This window comes from Mastigoproctus giganteus, chromosome 10, assembly GCF_048544385.1.
Source record: "Mastigoproctus giganteus isolate SK-2022 chromosome 10, ASM4854438v1, whole genome shotgun sequence".
Taxonomy (NCBI): Eukaryota; Metazoa; Arthropoda; class Arachnida; order Uropygi; family Thelyphonidae; genus Mastigoproctus; species Mastigoproctus giganteus.
The window spans coordinates 69,504,937-69,525,536 of record NC_143584.1 but is presented as its reverse complement, the minus strand read 5'-3'; the positions used below and the strand labels follow the sequence as shown (position 1 = coordinate 69,525,536).

Sequence of the window (20,600 nt, the reverse complement as noted above, 5' to 3'; positions counted from 1 at the left end):
TTTTGAGTGTGTTATTATTATATTCAAACAACATGATTTACCTATACATCATTCTGCTGAAGAATGATTATTGATTGATTTACTTGGAAAAAAACCTTTTGATTTACTTGAAAAACTGTTAATAATGGCACCCCCTAACTAATTTATTTTATTTTGCTGCACCCCTACTCAATTTCTGCCTGTTAGATCTCTCTCTCTCTCTCTCTCTCTCTCTGTGTGATAAAAAAAATATTAGCATTAGTAGAGGCATACTATGCAAGAAAGCAAGCTTATGCAGCATCAGCCAAAGAAAAAAACCTGCTCCCATTTCACCCCTCTGTTCGTTCCAAATACCTGTCCAGCTCAGCCTTAAAGTTATTTAAGCTATCAACTTCCACAACAAAAGATGGAAGTCTGTTCCACCAATCATCTACCTATTGGCTAAAGGCAAACTTCCACATATCTATCCTACAATTGTCTTTCCTGAATTTGAATTTATGGAATAATCACTTTCATATAATTTATGGAATAATCAATCTGGCTCTGAATAATCACTCTCAGGTGATTATTCAGAGCAAGAGGAAGAATCCCATCAGCATTGAGCATGCTCAATCAGATCACCTCGCAGGTGCCTAGTCTCCAGACACTGTAATTTGCAAAACTTAAGCCTTTCTTCTTCTTAAGAGCAACCCTTTGTTCCATTCACTAATCTTGTTGCCCTTCTCTATACTTGTTCCAACAGCTCTACATCCTTATTAAAATGAAGCCTCCAGACCTATATACAGTACTCAATGTGTGGCCTGACCATTGCTTTATACAAGGGGATAATCACTTCCTTATCCCTGCTAGAAAAATTCCTGTATATCATTGACAAGACACCATGAGCTACTCTTGCAGACTGTCTACACTGCTCAGAAAACTTCATATCTGCCTGCACAATTACTCCCAGGTCCTTTTCATTCTCTACCACTGTCAGTGTGGTACCACAGAATTGATATGTTACTCTGGGATTACTGCTTCTCATATGTAATACTTTAAATTTGGCAATGTTAAACTTCATTTACTTCATTTTCTCAGCCCATCTGCTCAAATTTTCTAGATCCTGTTGCAGTAGCGTACTGTCATTAGTGTCCTTAACAACCCTGCCAACCTTAATATTGTCTGCAAACTTGGACATTAATCCTGATATACCATCATCAATATCATTTATAAATACAGAAAACAACAATGGACCCAGCACTGAACCTTGAGGACTCCACTAATAACATTAGTCCACGAAGAGCAGTGTCCATTGATTACCACTCTCTGTCTTCTCCCACTCAACTATCCCTTTATCCATAGCAGCAATTTGCCTCCAATGCCACACTTCTCCAATTTGTGCAACAGTCTTCCATGTGCAACAGTATCAAAGGCTTTTCTAAGATTCATATATATGATATCAAAGTTATTCTTTGCATCCAGTTCCTTTGTGACCACATCACAGTATCCAATCAAATTAGTCAGACAAGACTTCCCTTTAACAAACCCCATGCTGTGGCCAAGCTATAACTGAAATCTTCTCTAGATGATCCTGCAGTGCTTCTTTAACCAGTGCCTCCATTAATTTCACTGGAACAGAAGTTAAACTAACATGTCTGTAATTATCTGTCTCCCTTTGGTCCTCCTTTGTGGATTGGGATCACATTTTCACATCTCCAGTCCATGGGTACCTTCCCCTGAGTCCAGGGAAGCTCTCATAATTATGGCTAAGGGTTTGCTTACTTCCTTTGCTGCCTCCTTTAATATAACTGGATAGATTCCATCTACCCCAGGTGCCTTTCTTGTGTTTATCTTCAACAATTTCTCCTGCACTCTGCTCTCAGTTATTACAAGATTATCGAGCGTACTGTGAGTTGAATACACCTCTGGCATTCCCCTCCTTGAATAACTCCTCATGTATGAATGTCGATGCAAAATATTCATTTAGTTTGGTAGCTACCTGAGCAGGATCATCAAAAGTTGAACCATCGATATCAAGTGGACCAATCTGATTCACCCCTTCCTTCTAGAGTTTATATAAGTAAAGAACTCTTTACTGTTTTTCTTTGCATCCCTTGCCAAAGATATCTTGTAATCTGCCTCCGCCTGCCTAACCTGCTTTGTAACTTGGGTACAGACCAGCTTATATCTATCATATGCTTCTGTGACACATGTTAATTTATATGTATCCCATGCATTTTTCTTCTCTGTCACATGTCAAATTAGTTCATCTGATCTCCATTTAGGCCTAAATCTTGAACAATATTTCTTTGTTGGTATGAAAAGCCTGGTAGCTTCCAAGATTAATTCTTTGAATGCTTCCCATTTAGAATTTGCTGTTGGTAACATCATCAGTTGGTTCCACCGTATAGAATTTAAATACTGTCTCAGACTACCGTAGTCACCTTTACGAAAGCAAAAACTTTTCCCTTACTCAAAGTAGTTACAGCTTTGAGTAAATCCCTCTGCAGCACACTGTGATCACTACCACCTAGTGGTGCCTTTATCTGCAGATCCTGGGTACATGAAGAATCACTATTGATAATCAAATAAAGAGTATTATTCCTCTAGTTGCTTCCCGAACATGCTACTGTACGAAACAATCATCCGATAAATCCACAAAAGCCTTGCCAGTGTGTGAGTGAATATCCCTAAAATTAAAATCCCCCATTATAAGACACTCTAATTTACTGGCCCACTCTATTTCTCTGCACAATTGCTCATTATACTCATCAGATTCATTAGGCCTATAACACACACACACACCTACTCTCATTTTCCCTTTCCCAGTGCTTATGTCACACCAAGCAGACTCAACATTGCATTGTCCACACACACATCAATTGGATGCACTTCCTTAGATTTGCTGTGTTTCTTAACTAACAGCATAACCCCTCCTTCCTTCCTGTCCTGTTTATCCTTTCTGTACACATTGTTCTCCCCAAATTCCAGTTCTGCACTGCTTATGTCTGTGTGACACCATGTTTGTGATATCCTAACAATATCTGCCTTTGATGTCTTGACTAGCACTTCAAGCTCATCAAATTTATTAACTATACTCCTAGCATGGATGTACATGCAAGTATACAAGCACCTGTTTCTATTCTTAGTTACCTTAACACAGCCCATGTATTTACTTGTTCCACTATGACTTCCAGCTGTCTTGGAAATCCCCATTGCCTTGCTTTTCAGGCTGCTGTTCAATTGCATTTCAATAGAAGTAGTGCAAGAATCACTTTTAACTCTGCCATCGGCTACTATTAATCTATTAGTCCGTGTATCCCTCCAAGTTAGTAGTTTTACAACCCACCTAAGTGTGCCTCGATAGCATCAGCAAATATTCTTGCACCCTTTCTATTTAAGTGTATCCCATCCCTGTAGAAGCAGTCTCTCCTGTTAACAAGCACAGACCAGGCTGAGAAAAATTCTACCCCTTGAGCCTTGCACAATCTCTCCAGGGCCATATTCATCAACAAGGCTCTCATCATATACTCCCTCCTATTGTGTCTGGGCAGAATTGCAGACACTTTAAAATTCAACCCTAACTCACGGCTTTTTTCAGCATTGTCTTGTACTTGTTAAGTAATTCCGCCGGTCTCCTACTCTTAATATCATTAGTGCCAACATGTACAACAATATCACCCTTTTTGCCATTAACCTTTGCCCCTGGCAGATCTATCCTTTTTGCACAATATAGTTCCCGTTTCCCTGGCAATAGTCACCTACAACTAGTTCCTTTGGGACCAGTGCATTCTGCCTTGGGGGTTGGCCCCTTTTTTTTTACGTGATGTTCAAGTGCAAGCCCAGGCATTGATGTGGGCAGCTGAGAGCTTGATGGGCCCCTCAATTTAAATCCTTTGAGGGCATCCACTCTGTCCTTCAAGCTCTCATATAAGCCCATAACAATTTTGAGTTGGCACCTGATTTCCTCGCACTCTTTACATGGCGCACACAGAAAGACATTCCCCTTGGCAATATCATATCCCGTTCCTGATTGCTTCACAAACATCAAACGAGAAGTGCATTTCAATAGACTGTGAATCAGAGGACAATCGCCCCTCTCAGTTTTCCTGTGAGCCACAGCACTTCCACTAGTTTGAACCTTTTGCTTTGCTGGTCTGGTCTGGTCTGGTCTGAGTCATGATTTCTATTCAAGTTCATGATTTCTATTCAAGTAACTATTTGAGCCGTAAAAACTTTGACTGTTCACATGTACTCTTGCACCCACTCTCCCAATCCGTTTTTGACTTTTGTTGATCAAAGAAAGTATACTGTGTTAAAAGTATGTACCTCAAACTATACTCGAGACCCCTACTCATAAAGTATACCAAGACTGTGCCATAATAATGGACAAGGTGGTCCTGCAGAAGAGACCAGGCAGAGCCTTCATTGACAAGAACAAAATTGCTGCCTACCTGATCAACATACCAGTGCCCAACACCAGCAACCTTCAGAAAACTCACGAGGAAAAGATCGGGAAATACACAGACCAAAGAGAGGAAGTCAAAGAAATGTGGCATGTGGAACAAGTAATAACCTTCCCAATCACCATGTCAACCGTTGGTGTGTGTGTGCCAACGGCTTCTGTTAGGATCGCACTGCAATAGGGCTTACTAAGAACACTTGGCCCACTCTCATCATCCATTTTTCCTAGATGGATGATGATGTCAAAGAGAAATAATAATCATACTGCATCAGGTGTGGCACAGGATAAAGTTACTTGTATTCAGGGCTTAGGCAGAGTGGTTAGTTTGAAAAGTTAGAGACTGTCTCCCGGGGAAGACAATGGAACAAATGGTGGCTACCACATGGAAAGGGCAAGATCATCCAGCCGAACCACTTGGAAGTGCTTCCTATGCAACTGCACTAGTGACCACCCACGAAGGAGGAAGATGTCAATGCATGAAGTAGAGCATCAAAATGAATACGTTGATCATGCGAGCATACTATGCAATAATCAACTTAGAGACTGATATGTCAATGTACAGCCTGAGACTACATACCAAGTGGTTGGAATCATTCCCAAATATACAGCTCACCAAACAGTGAATAGTAGACCAGAGAAGGAATATCGTCACAAAGAACCAGCTCCTGCAGTCTTTGAAAAATCAAGTAGGACATGAGCGATTTAACTACAAAGAACAAAGAATATGGACAACATGGGACCAGAGGAGGTAGAGCAGGAAGAAATACAACCCAGAGCATCTGAAGTAGAAAGAGGCAAGGTCATGATATATTACGTTCTTAGCGTTTTTTCACCAACCTTTCATGGAGTAAAATAAAATTAAAATAAAATAAAACAAAACAAATCTTGATAACTATATTTACAATAACCTGTATTTACAAAATTAATATACGTATTACAATATTAAAAGTATTAAAAGTATTAAAACACAAGATTAAAATGCATTAAAATATACTAAGTTAAAAGCGATAAAATCCCGTAGCTTTCAAAGGCTCCAGCCTTCTTCTTCAGCAGTACTCTCTATTATTCAGTACACCTTTAAATATCAGCAGGGTAATGGTAGGCATCACATGTTTCCATTCTCACGTGTTCCGCACTCTTGCATTGTGGAACAGAAGTGGCTCGAACGGAAGTCGTACGGAACCGTTCATCCTTTTTTAGGATAATAGTCTCTAAAAGGGGGTGAATCCGTACACCCCTATCCCTATTAATGTTGGTTGTAGAGCTGATCCGCAAACTCTCGAGCCACTTACGGTCCCAGAACCTATGCGCCCAATCGGTGATAGTGGCATCGTCTGGGGAGATCTGGTGCTGCTTCTCCCAAAAATGTTCGGCCACGGCGGACTTGTCATATTCCGCATTTCTTATTGCTTTTTTGTGTTCCCCCAGACGATCTTTGAGACGACGTTTTGTCTCCCCTACATAACATTCCCCACAATCCGGGCATCTAATATTATATACGACCCCACTAGCATCCTCTTTTTGAATGGGGTCCTTAACTTGAGACACAACTGTGCGCAGTTGTGTCTCAAGAGAAGGTCATGATATCTAGAATAGAAGACAAATGGAAGATGGCCCTACCAGAATTTGAAGAAATGGACCCCAGAAAGGCTTACATGATACCGAAGAAGAGACCCAATAGAATCCTGTGAAGCGTCACAGACCCACCTCAGTTGGTAAATAATACCACATTTCATCGATAACAATGGTGCAACACTGGAGGACATCCACACAGCCAGACTGGCAGCAGAAGAACCGAATAAACAAGAAACTGCATGCAAGCTTGGGAAAGTAGGTTTCAGCAGAAGATAGAAGAATTAAGAATCAAGATCAGCCAATTGACACTGTACCAATGGGGTAATAGGAGTAAGAAATTGAATAGAAAAGTGAAGAGCATTCTCAAGAGAGACAACATTCGCAGCAAATGTGAGACTGAAAATTAAAGAATAAGAGAATACTCAGACACACTGAAGCAGAACCTCCTCACACTCAGCAAGAGACTATGCCGATACAGAGAGAGCTCCCAGAGGAAAATAAACAACTGTTTTGATGAAAACCAAAGAGCCTTCTATAGGTGTATCCGGACAGTCAGGACAGATGGAAATGGACCTTCGAAGCAGAAGACAGTTGAGGAGTTCTGGGGCAACATATGGATCAATGAATTAAGACATAACACCCGAGCCCCCTGGATGAAAATAGAATGGAAGAAAACCAAGGATGTACTAGAGATTAGACAATGGGAGATTCAGGAGGAAGAAGTGCAACAGTTAATCAGGAATCCCACAATTGGTGAAGCCCAGGAAAGATAACATCCACAACTACTGGTACAAGAAGCTCACTTGCACACACACACACACACACACACACACACACACACACACACACACACACACACACACACACACACAAAAGCTCTAGCAATGCAATTCACCCAAATGATAAGGCAATCAGAGACAATCCCAAAGTTTCTTACACAACGAATCACATATCTGAAGGCTAAAGACCAAGATACAAGAAACCTGGCAAAATCCAGGCCAGTCACCTGTCTCTCAACGATGTAAAATTTCCTGACCAGCTGCATAACCAAGGAGATACAGAACACTTGGAGGGCCAGAACATAATGGCCGAAAAGCAGAGAGAGAGCAAGTGGATGAGCAAAGGGTGCAGGGGGCAATCAACCATAGATGCTACAGTTATAGAGCATGCCTACAGGAAGTGTCAAAACCTGTACATGACCTACATTGATTATCGCATGGACTTTGACTCCATGCCTCATAGTTGGCTAATAGAGACGCTGAATCTGTACAAAGTCAATCCGACAGTGACAAACTTCCTAGAAGCAACAATGGCAAAATGGAGTACAACCATCAAGGTTCAAAGCATCATAACCAGACTGATCCCCATCTGGAGAGACATCTTTCAGGGAGATGCCCTGAACCCACTGTTGTTCTGTCTGGCACTCAACCTGCTATCCACCATGCTCAACAACAACATCAAGTATTGATATAACCTCAAAGAAGGAAGGAAAAACCTGTACATCCTCTCCCACCTGAAGCACACGAATGACATCAAGCTCTACACGGCAACCAAGAAGCAACTCCAGCAGCTACTCCAGATGACCGAAGTATTCAGCAGTGATATGAGGATGGAATTTGGTATCGACAAATGCAAGACATGAAGTTCTCAGAGCATTGTAGACTGGTTGCAAGGAAAGGCCATTGTGTCCTTTCAATGATTTATTGAATGTTTGCTAGTAGAAATAAGGACATCATAATTCCATTATATAAGGTTATTATTGTTATTCGTCAGATTAGGTTAATGTAAGAAGTGGAATTCCCCGAGGATCAATATTGGGACCACTCCGGAGATGGGGGAAACCCCTGGTGCCGTCAGACAACTAACACATTTAATACACTATTGGGCTCACTGTTGTTTTTGATTTTCTTAAATGACATCGATGAAGGGATGATAGAGGGTGTGATGTCTAAATTTGCAGATGATGTAAAGATTGGTAGAGTAGTTAATGATCGCCGCCAAGCAGAGCTTCTTCAGAGTGACCTAGATAGACTTTAGGAGTGGTTAGAAAAGTGACAGTTATACTTTAATCCAGCAAATGCAAGACCTTACACCTGGGGAACAGTAACCAAAATAACTTATACACTTGGTGGAGTTTAACTAGTCAGAAGTAGAAGAAAGGGAATTGGGAATTATGATACAGTCTGACATGATGTTCTCTGAGCATTGTAGACTGGTTTCAAGGAAAGGCTATGATGTCCTTTTAATGATTTATTGAACATTTGCTAGTAGAGATAAGGACATCATAATCCCATTATATAAGGCTATTATTAGACTACACTTGGAATACTGTGTTCAAGTGTGGAGACTGTACCTAAAAAGAGACATGGCATTCTTTTGATCCTTGTAATTATCACATTCAAAAGATCATTGAGCAGAAATATTTGCTGAATACTTTTTGGAGGATAGTAAATGTAAGTGATTGATTTGCTGTTTCGTTGTTCTTAGCTTCTAGGACTTGGAAACTAGGCACCTTAGAGGCAACTTGGTTGAGGTGTTTAAGGCTTTGAGAGGCAATAGTAAAATGAATGGAGATGAAATTTTCACAGTTATGATTCTAGAACTAGGGAACATAAATTCAAATTATGGGGATAGATGTGTTCACTGGATTGCAGGAAGTTTTATTTTAGCCAGAGTTATAAATTACTGGTTTAAGTTACCTACATGGGTGGTAGAGGTTGACAGTTTTGGGAAATTCAAAGGTCAGCTGGATATTACCTGTGCAAGGTGGGAAATGCATAGGTTTTTTATTTTATTTAATATTATTATTATTATTTTTTTAAATTTTTATTTATTTATTTATTTTTTTGGCTGGTGCAGCATAAGCCTTTAGCTTTCTTGCACCATATGGCCATTACTAATACAAGTCAATCCCACACAACAGACTGGACATAACCCTTTTTGACAAGAAGGAAAAGACTACCTATCTGATTGACATAACAGTGCCCAACACAAGCAACCTCCAGAAAACCCAGGAGGAAAAGATCAGTGAGTATATGGACCTAAGACAGGAGATCAAAGAGATGTGACACATGCAACAAGTAACGATCATCCCGCTCATTGCATCAACCTCCTGTATGGTGCCGAAGACCCTACTTAACAATCTATCAGTAATAGATCTACCAGAGATTCACCTACAAGTAACTCCAGAAAGTTGCAATCCTTGAACACTTTTAGGATAGTCAAGGAGTTCTTCGACTAGTATTAATACCAGAAATAACAAAACCCTGTGCACTTGGTAGCAGTACCCATCATGCAGAAATAATACAATAACGATAATTTAGTTTATTGCTTTTTACACTTGCCCGTGTATAGTTTGCAAGCTACAGGTGTGCAAGTAGGATAGTTACATAGATTATTTGTTGATTTGCAATAATATTTACAATTTTGAAGATTGTTACTTAATATATATCTATATACAATGTATTAATATATATACAGAATGGGAATATTGATACTTAGAAAGGAGCATTCTAGAAATATGGTTGAATTGAAGGTAGATTTCGAAATTCATAAATCAATAACTGTTTTTAACTCAGTTTTTTATACTGATTTCAGTTATTCATTTTTTTTTTTCCTTTTTCTATTACATGTTATTGAATGTATTAAATTAGGAGTAAATGCTGGGAAATTGTAAATTAAATCTTCACACGTTGGCAGCACTGCCTTCAATCGTTTCCTTGACCTTGAGAGCTCCATTCAGCAGTGTTTGTCGGTATGAACTCATTTTATGAGGTTATCATGCCAAATTTATGCTGAAAATTGAGTAAAATGTCTTCACATAAGTGTTTGAACAATCTGAACTTATTTTGTTGTATTTATGGAAGTTATGTAGCCCTCTAGCAAAGATACAAGATACTATAGAATTTGTAAAAAATATGTATTCTGCTAATTTTAAAGTAAAACTTTGTGACCAAGATAAACAATGGGCTCCACATAAAGTTTCCTGAATCTATGTTAAAGCATTGAGAGTTTGTGTGAAAATTGTGATAAAAGGCTGTCATTTGCAATTCCTATGATTTGACAGGAGCTTACAAACCACTGTGATGACTGACTTTTGCTTTGTTAATGTAGAGGGTTACAATGCAAAGAGTAAGAAGGGCATTGTGTATCCTAATATTCCATCTGCCATTAGACCTGTCCCACATGGAAGTAACCTACCAATCCCATGCCCTGTTATGTAGCAGCAGAGAATGCTGAAAGGGAGCTTGATGTAGGAGATTATTTTAACATTGTTTATTTGAATTCCAGCAAAGCATTTGGCTCGGTCCTGCATGAGAGGTTACTTTATAAATTGGAACATGTTAAAATCACAGGGAAAATCCTTAGGTGGATTGCAGGGCTAGAGGCAGTGTTGCAGTTAATGGTTAATTTAAAAAGTTTGATTCTCCCAAGGTAATGGGACCACTGCTGTTTCTGATTTTCTTAAATGGCATTGAACCATTTAAGTCACAATGGAGGTTAGGCAAGCCAAGGGAGATTACAAGTATCTGGCTAAGAAAGCCAAGAATAGCAAAGACATCTTTACTTATATTATCAGCAGAAGGAAGGGGTTGAAACACATTGGTCCACTTGATGTTGATGCTTGTTGATCAACCTCCAAGTTTCTGGCAGGCTAAATAAGTATTTTGCATATACATTCCCATGAGGAATTCTGTGGGAAAGGGAAGGCCAGAAGTATATTAAACTCTAACAGATCACAAAATGATATTGTAATAGCTGAGAGCAAAGTGGAAGAGAGATTGTTTTGAAGTTTAACATAAGAAAGGCAACTGGGATGGATGGGATCTATCTAGTTATATTAAATGAGGCAGCAAAGAAAGCAAACAAACTCTTAAGACATAATTATGAGAGCATCTTTGGATTCAGGGGTGGTCCCTGTGAACTGGAGATGTGCAAATGCATCCCCAATCACAAAGGGTGATTCGCGTCAGCCTTTTATCCCCCTTTGTGAATTGGGGATACATTTGGACATCTCCAATCTGTTTACTGTGTTATTAATTCTGTAACACTCACTGATACTTGTCTGACAGATAATGTTTTCTATCAATAAATATCATTATAATTGACATATATTTATAATATCGATTATGGTTGATTTTTTAGAAATAAATATGAGTACCATTGATATGATAAGTATTGATGTATTTATAATAATGTTATCTTATTTATTCATTTTTAATGCAGTAAAATTCAATTACAACATAATTTCTTGGGGGTGGGGGATATGCAAATTGGTTGTAACAACATTTTATTTTAATGAATATCATTGAAAATTATTTCAAAGAAATTATATGATAAATGTTGCTGAACCTTTCCAAATATATAGCAGTGGTAATTTCTACTTCATTTCACTTAAATATAAATTTTAAAATCAATAAATAATTAATGTTGACATACATATACTAAAAAGTGGGAATAAAATTGTTTACAAAGCATATTTTTATTTGTCAGAAATAGCGCATATTCAGTGATATGGTACAATCAGTATAACTTATTGATGATTTTTATTTATTAATAATATCATTTATTAATATGCATATGCTCTTTTTCTCCACACGTAAATATGAAAATTCAGTTTTAGTGCAATCAGAAATATTTAGGAGGTTGCGCTGCTTTAAATGCTGTGAAAATTGTGAAAACATGAGGCCTCATTCTGTCTCTATGTACTCTTTGTTTGTGTTTTGGATTTGATAATTTTTTTTTTATTTCCTCCACATAAAGGTTTATCATCACACATTCTTGTAAGTGTGAAACAGTGAAAATACAGCATATCATTGTATATTTGCAGGAATTAAAAAAATAAGTAATAAAAAAGTATAGAGTGTGATACTAAATTCTCTTGCCACATCTTTTAAAACTTATCTTAAAAAAAATTTTAATCGAGAATTCTGCCAGTCTTATTTACAGTATGGTTATACGGTATCATTCGTAATTTTCACCAAGTCTCAAGTAATTTTCTACCAGTATATTTCAGTATAAGTGGAATTTGAAAATAACTTTTTGTACTGATGAAATTTTTATAATTTTTTTTTTGGACTTAAAAAATTTCGAATAATAAGGGAAGGCTGTCTGGAGAACTTGGAAATAATTTCATTATGTCGAAACTTTATTCGTTTGTAATGGGATTTTGCCATACTTGTAAATATAGGAACTTATTTTTATTACGTTAAAGTGCTTTGGTGGTGTGTATTATATCGATATAGTATCAAGTAAATTTATTTTATATTTTCAGGTTTACCAAGCAATTTTGATAGCAAAGATTATAAGTCTCCATCCGAGCCACCATGTATTATTGATTTTTTGTGTAAGATCCATCAGGGCATAGCAGTAGAGGCAAAAGGAATCAAAGAACACTGGTGGAAACCACATATACGTAGGATGATAGAGAAGAAAGTAAGTATGATGTGTAAAGTATAATACCATTGGGAGGTGAGGAAATTCCACTAGTATTTGCATGGATATTTTGTATTAAAATCATCTATATTGTTAATTTTCTGCCTAGCCTATCTTGGGAGCATTTGTCCCTAAACTGCCTTCAGATAATATAGGGCGCACACACACACACACACACACACACACACACACACACACACACACACACACAATAATAAGCATACATAGGATATATAGAAAACTGCATATATTATTCTATTAGCATTAGTAGTGGCACATGATGCAAGGAAGCAAGCTTATACAGCATCAGCCAAAAAAAAAAACCACCCCATTTCACTGACCTAGTCATTCCAAATGTTTGTCTAGTTCTGCCTTGAATTTATTTAAGCTATCAACTTCCTCAACAACAGATGGAAGTTTGTTCCAGCGGTCAACCACCTGCTGGCTAAAGGCAATCTTCTGCACACATATTCTACAACTGTCTTTCCTCAGTTTGAATCTCTGCCCCCTCAGGTTTATAATCTGAGCAAGAGGAAGAATCCCGACAGTATTGATCCTTCTCAATCCATTCAAGGCCTTATACACCTCAGTCAGATTGCCTTGCGGATGCCTAGTCTCCAGAAGCTGCAATTCACAGAACTTAAGCCTTTCTTCATAAGAGCTCCTTCACCAGACTTGTTGCCCTTTGTTGTTATCTACTCTGTGTCCATCTATTTGTTCTAGCAACTCTATATCTTTCCTAAAATGAGGCTTCCAGACCTGTACGCAGTACTCAAGGTTGGCCTGACCATTGCCAGGCCACAAGGGGATAATCACCTCCTTATCCCTGCTCGCAAAATTCCTGTATATCATTGGCAAGACCCAAACCTACTTTGACCTACTTTGGCAGCCTGTCTGCACTGCTCAGAAAACTTCATATCTGACTGCACAATTACCCCAAGGTCTCTTTCATTCTCCACTATCCTGAGTGTAACACCACATAGTTGGTACATTTCTCTGGAGTTACTGCTACCCATATGCAATACTTTGCATTTGTCAATGTTGAACTTCAGTTGCCACTTTTCAGACCATCTACCCAACTTTTCCAGATCGATCCTCTTATAGCAGCATACTGTCATTACTGTTATTAATAATTCTGCCAACCTTTGTATCATCTGCAAACTTTGACATTAAGCTTGATATACCTTCATCAATATCATTGATAAATATACAAAACAACAACAATGGGGCCAACTAATAACATTAGTCCACATAGAGCAGTACCCACTGACCACCACTCTGCCTTCTCCCACTCAATCATCCTTTTATCTATTGTAGCAACTTGCCCTTAATACCATTCTGCTCCAATTTGTACAGTAGTCTTCCATGTGCAACAGTATCAAAAGCTTTCCTGAAATCCAAGTATATGATATCAAAATTATTTTTTGCATCCAATTTCTTTGTGACCACATAGTATCCAATAAAATTGGTCAGACAAGACTTCCCCCTTGACAAAACCAATCTGTGTCTGAATTATTGCTGCAGTCTTGTCTAAATGATCCTGCAATGCTTCTTTAACCAGTGACTCACTATTTACTCATCCATTGCCATTATTATTTCCAACTCAATGCACTGTAGTAGGATGGACCCTGCTTCTGAAGTCTGTCAGTGTCTTTATCATCCCTCAAAAAAGCAATCCATGAATATGCTTTTTCCAAACAGAAAAAAGCCATGCAGGGCCAATTTGGTTATATGCAGGATGAGGCAAACTCTCCACCCTACTTCTGCAGTTTTCATCTGAGTTATATGGGCGGTGTGTAGCCTGGCATAATTGTGATGTAATGTGATTTGTTGTAGTATTAGAGTATTCTTTTTTTATTTTTATTTTATGGCCATATTAAATTTATTAATTGTTTGGCTGTATCTTTTCTTAATTAGGGTCTGGCTTTACTCAAAAAAATGAACTGAAATTGGGCCTTCTCTGCCCAACACCACTGCTTTAATTTTTTGTAATGGTCTGGCAGTTCAAGGATTTTTTCTTCATTGAAGATGAATGATATGACTCTTCCATAGACTGGCATTTGTAATAAGGGTCACAATGGAAGATCCATATAAGAACTTGTTGGGATACTCTCCTCAAAGTTTCATGAATCCAGACAGCTCAGTTTCTTCCTTACTTGAAATGGAAATCTTTTCATTAATCCACACAGCTCAGTTTTCTTTCTTTCCTAAGTTGAAAAGGAACCCAATCACCAATTTTTGCTGAAAACATACGTGAATTTGATGACTCTTTGTAGTTTAAGATGTTTAATAGATATAATCTTTTATTTTAGCCTATTTCTTAAAATCAGTACTAGAAATCTATAAAACTTCATTATGCTGATTCACTTAATATTTTTTTTACCAAGAAGCATTACTTATGAAACCAAGAAGCATTACATATGATTTCCATTTTTATAATAAAATTGGAAATTATCTATCTTTGCTTTGATGTTAATTGATGCTAAATTTCCAAAAGTGCAGAATTTATCTTTCCCCTTTAACAATACGTCCAATTCTTAAATTTATTCAAATTACCAACTTCCACAAAATCGGATGATAGATTTTTTTTAATAATAACTTGCTTTCTGGTTGAAAGTAAATTTTCAAATTAAACTGATCTGAAACCAAATCCTGCAGCCATTCTTTTTCAATTTAAGTTTGTCCCTGTGTGTGTTGTCCAAGAAAGAATACCATCATCAGTAAGTGCTCAATCCATTTAAAACCTTAAACAATTTAGGCAAGTCACCTTGCATGTTCCTTGTTCCAACCACTGCAATTAGTTGCATAAGTTTTTTGTGGTAATAAGAGTATTCTTATTACCACGAAAGACTTTGACTTTTGTGTTCTTGACCAATTCGGTCACTCTTCTCTGCTTTTGTTCCAACATATTGACATTGTTCTTTCACACATTTCACTTCCTGAGTACTACATAAAGATGTGAGGCTTTTGCACCTTTATGTAGTACTCAGGATGTGTTGCCTTATCTCCATTTGTGATAATTATCTCCATTTACCTGCCGGCAAAGTTCCTATATATTATTGACAGAGCCCAATGAGCTGTGCTATCAGTCTGTTGTGCTTCTCAGAGAATTTTATGTTGGATTGTAATTACTTATCTGCCACTTTCTGTAGCACCACTTAATTGGCATATTACTCTGGAATTACTTCTGCCCACGGGTGCCTCCGTAGCCCGGTGGGAAGGAGCAGCAGTGCGTAGCACACGCTTCTTGATTACACCGGGGTTCGAGCCAGTCACCACCAAATACGGAGGATGCGGAAAGGTCAAGGAATGACCACCGCATTTCCCGGAGCAATATGGCCTTAGTTGCTAATGCTCCTAAAAACCAAATAACAAACAAACTTCTGCCCACATGCAGCACCTTCCATTTATCAAAGTTAAACCTCAGTTGCTATCTCAGCCTCTCTGCCTAATTTTTCTGGGTCTTGCTGCAGTAGTAGTAGTTAGTAGTAGCATACTCTGATTCTTGTCATTAACCAACTTGCCAACCGTCATATCATCTGCAAACTTAGACGTTGACCTTGATATTGCCTTCCTCGGTATAATTAATAAACATTGTAAGCAGCAAGGAGACCCAGCACTGAACCCTGGAGGATTCCACTAATAATATTAGTGGGGTCCCTCACTCAACCATCTCTTTTGATAGCTAAAACTATTTGTTTATCTGTGTTGTCACTAGAGGCTACCTTTCTGCATTGCGAGGGACCTGAAAAGCAGGCTGTTGTAGCACTAACTTTTTGGTTAGTCATTTATTTATAATGAAATGGTCAGTTAAGACCATGGTCTTAACTGTCATAAGATACCATGGGTAAGATATCAAATTGTAAAAGGTACTGAAGCCTATAACAGCTACAAGTTTATCTGTAATCATGCTGAAAAGGTTAGGCTGGCTAAGGCAGATTATTAGAAATTGTTGGTTAAGAAAGCAAACAGCGGGGAGTTTGTGGGCTATATGAACACAAGAAAGAGAAGTATGAATCAGGTTGGACCCTAGCATAATGGGGGGAGAGGGAGGGAAAGTCTTAGATATCTCATTTGATACTGCAGATGAGTTAGGTACTTTGCACAGGTACTTTTCATCAATTTCTTTACAGAAGAAGAAGGGTCCCTTCAGAATTTTAGAGTGAGGGAGGACTGGGCAAGTGAAGCTGAAAAACATGAAATTAGGGATATAATAACATACACGTATAAGTTATAAATCCAGTTTAATGTAAGAATACAAATATATACTAACAGTAGCTTTCGAGACGCGTGTCTCTTCATCAACTGACATTTAAATACAAATATACAATGGATAAGTGCAATGAGCTGAGTGAGGCACGTTAATCATGCGTCATTTTTGTTGCACGGACGTGCGCTGCTTTCTACTCCACTGATCATCTAGCATTAAAACTGTTGTCTCTAGGATGGGGTGTAGACGTATGCCTTTCTGGCGATTTAATGCCTTTGGATTGTTTACTATGTTGAGTGACTCTAGCCATAGGTGGTGGCGAAAGTGTCGTGAATGGTCTACTATTTCAAAGTCGTGTTTGGGGTCAAGATTGTGGTTGGTGGCCCAAAAATGTTCCACGACCGCGGACTGGTCAGTTTTGGCAAGCCGGATTGCTCTGTTGTGTTCCGTAAGGCGATCTTGGAGACGCCTTGATGTTTCTCCTATGTAGCAACTGTTACAGTCTCTACAGGTGATGCGATATACTACATTGTTGCGCAAGACAGGTGTGACAGGGGTCTTCACGCTGGAGACAAGTGAACGTAGGTTCCTGCAGGGTAATTGCACACATTTGATGTTGTAATTTCTAAGGACCTTCGAGATCCGTCCTGACACGCCTGGATAATAGGGAATGTAGGCGGACGATATACTGGCTTGGTTCGGTGGTCTTGGGTTGGATGTGAGTTCTTTTGCCTGTAATAGGCATCTGCTTAGCACATGGGATGGATAACCACATTTGGTTAGGTCCACCTTCACACGGGAGATCTCGTTACGCCTAATTGTATCAGAGCTGGAATGGCCCCAAGCCCTGGAGAATAGGGTGCGGGCAGTGCTATTGAGATGGCTTGGTGCGTGGCCGGATCTGTAGTTAGTGAATTGACCGCACCACAGCACTCGAAAAACTTACTCAAACCTTAACCATCGTCAACATGCCGCCCTATCATCTATAAGAAAAGACAACTCCATCGTCGTACTTCTTGCGGATAAAGGGCGCCGGTCCGTTGTGTTAGACCGATCAACCTACCGAGAGAAAGCCCTGACCCTACTACTAGACCCAAACGTATATGAATCTCTATCTGATCCACCCATTAAGGTCTTGAAACGTCTGGAGACACATGTCAATAAACTCGTCCACACATGGTTTAAAGATAAGAATATCTCGACTACAACTCAGCGTCTTCTACGTGCTACTGGCTGCCAACTACCGCAATTCTATGGATTACCAAAGATCTACGAACCGAGTATTCCCCTCAGACCAATAGTGTCGTGCTGCAGTGCCCCAACGTATGAACTGTCCAAGCATATCGCGCGCCTCCTCTCACCTTTATAGGTAATACCTCGCACACTGTTAAAAATAGCAGTGAATTCATCCACCTCATTAAGGACCTTTCAATCCCTGACAACACTGTCATGGCATCATTTGATGTGATTTCTTTATTCACTTCAATTCCCGTCCAACAGGCCGTGCTCTGCGCCAGAAGGCTCCTTGAGAACGACTTAAGCCTCCAATCCAGGACATCACTATCCACTGATGACATCTGTACCGCCCTCAACCTATGCTTATCAAGCAGTATCTTCACTTTTGAGGATTCAGTCTACCAGCAGGTACATGGCACTGCTATGGGTGCCCCTGTCAGTTCCGTAGTAGCTAACATCGCCATGGAAGATCTGAAGGAGCAGATACACCGTAACCCACCTACACCTATTATACGTTGACGATATTTTTACCGTAATACCACGTGGCTCTGAAACTGCACTACTGGAATATCTCAACTCCCTATCTAATTTCATCAAGTTTACTATAGAGTCAGAGGTGAACGGTACACTCCCGTTCCTGGACATCCTAGTGCATCGCGTAGGCCCACATCTAGAGACTTCAGTATACTGTAACCCATGTGGTGCGGTCAGTTCACTAACTACAGATCCAGCCACGCACCAAGCCATGTCAATAGCACTGCCCGTACCCTATTCTCCAGGGCTTGGAGCCATTCCAGCTCTGATACAATTAGGTGTAACGAGATCTCCCGTGTGAAGGCGGACCTAACCAAATGTGGTTATCCATCCCATTTGCTAAGCAGATGCCTATTACAGGCAGCAGAACTCACATCCAACCCAAGACCACCGAACCAAGCCAGTATATCGTCCGCCTACATTCCCTATTATCCAGGCATGTCAGGATGGATCTCGAAGGTCCTTAGAAATTACAACATCAAATGTGTGCAATTACCCTGCAGGAACCTATGTTCACTTGTCTCCAGCATGAAGACCCCTGTCACACCTGTCTTACGCAGCAATGTAGTATATCGCATCACCTGTAGAGACTGTGACAGTTGCTACATAGGAGAAACATCAAGGCGTCTCCAAGATCGCCTTACGGAACACGACAGAGCAATCCGGCTTGCCAAAACTGACCAGTCCGCGGTCGTGGAACATTTTTGGGCCACCAACCACAATCTTGACCCCAAACGCGACTTTGAAATAGTAGACCACTCACGACACTTTCGCTACCGCCTATGGCTAGAGTCACTCAACATAGTAAACAATCCAAAGGCATTAAATCGCCAGAAAGGCATACGTCTACACCCCATCCTAGAGACAACAGTTTTAATGCTAGATGATCAGTGGAGTAGAAAGCAGCGCACGTCCGTGCAACAACAATGACGCATGATTAACGTGCCTCACTCAGCTCATTGCACTTATCCGTTGTATATTTGTATTTAAATGTGAGTTAATGAAGAGACACGCGTCTGAAGAAAGCTACTGTTAGTATATATTTGTATTCTTACATTAAACTGGATTTATAACTTATACGTGTATGTTATTATAAACCATGGACCCCAGTACACCAAGCCCATTCGTTACTGAAATTAGGGATATTTAAATTTCAGAAAATTATTTATTTATTAAAAACTTCTTGAACCTGAATGCAAGTAAGGATATATATCTAACTGCAAGTAAGGATATATGAATATAAAAGAGGTGCTACCCAAAAGTTCCAGAAATGAATTTATAAAATAAATTAGACTCACTCTGGGTCTTATTTGCCACCGTCACCTTCAAAGTAGTCGATATTCCTACAGTGCCCCTTGAGAGCGTAAACACCGATCCCAACGCTTTTCCCACGATTTGAATGTGTCCTAAAAGTCCTTCGTCAGGCGCCTCCATAGCCAGGTGGGCAGGAGCAGCAGTGCGTAGCACACGCTTCTTGATTAGACCGGGGTTCGAGCCCGTGGCCGCCAAATACAGAGGATACAGAAAGGTCAGGGAATGACCGCCGCATATCCCCGGAGCAATATGGCCTTAGTTGCTAATGCTCCTAAAAACCAAATAACAACAACCTTCTTTGTCGTAGAGTTCAGCCCCGCCTGCGATTTGGTTTAGATATCCTCCACTCTATCAAATCTTCGACCCTTTAACTTGATTTTGATTGTTGGGAAAAGGAAGAAGTCACAGGGGGCTAAGTCTGGTGAATAAGGGGGGAATGATTGTCATGCTGTTGGATGCCAAAAACTGTGCCACAGCGAGAGATGTGTGGGCCGGCATGTTGTCATGATGATGGACCCAGGTCTTTGTGAGCCAAATCTCAGGATGTTTCCTCCTGACGAATTCCCTTAACTGCCTCAGGATGTCACAGTAGAACTTTGCGTTGACGGTCTGGCTAGGAGGGAAGAATTTCTTGGGGGGAGGGGGGACACAGCTGTGAGGAATCGTCAACGCTTGCTGAACACAACAACCCCAGATCGCACCCGGCCCAAAAATAAATTGAAAATTAAATTCTGAAATTGCCACTAAAGCCATCTATTGAGAGAAAAACAAACTGACAACTATTTTTGATCTGTAAAATGGTTAGGCTGGCTAAGGCAGATTATGAGAAATCGCTAGCAAAGGGAGGGAGGGGAATAAGGAATTCTTCATATA

General features: G+C 39.6%; 1 protein-coding gene across 1 annotated transcript in view; it reads left to right on the top strand.

The window, feature by feature from the left end:
* LOC150079073 (retinoblastoma-like protein 1) overlaps positions 1–20,600 on the top strand; it is a 753,431-nt gene that overhangs the window by 214,614 nt on the left and 518,217 nt on the right. The window contains exon 6 of the mRNA XM_090383691.1: positions 12,273–12,433. Within this exon, the coding sequence (XP_090239817.1) occupies positions 12,273–12,433 (161 nt within the window). The remainder of the gene's footprint in view (positions 1–12,272; positions 12,434–20,600) is intronic.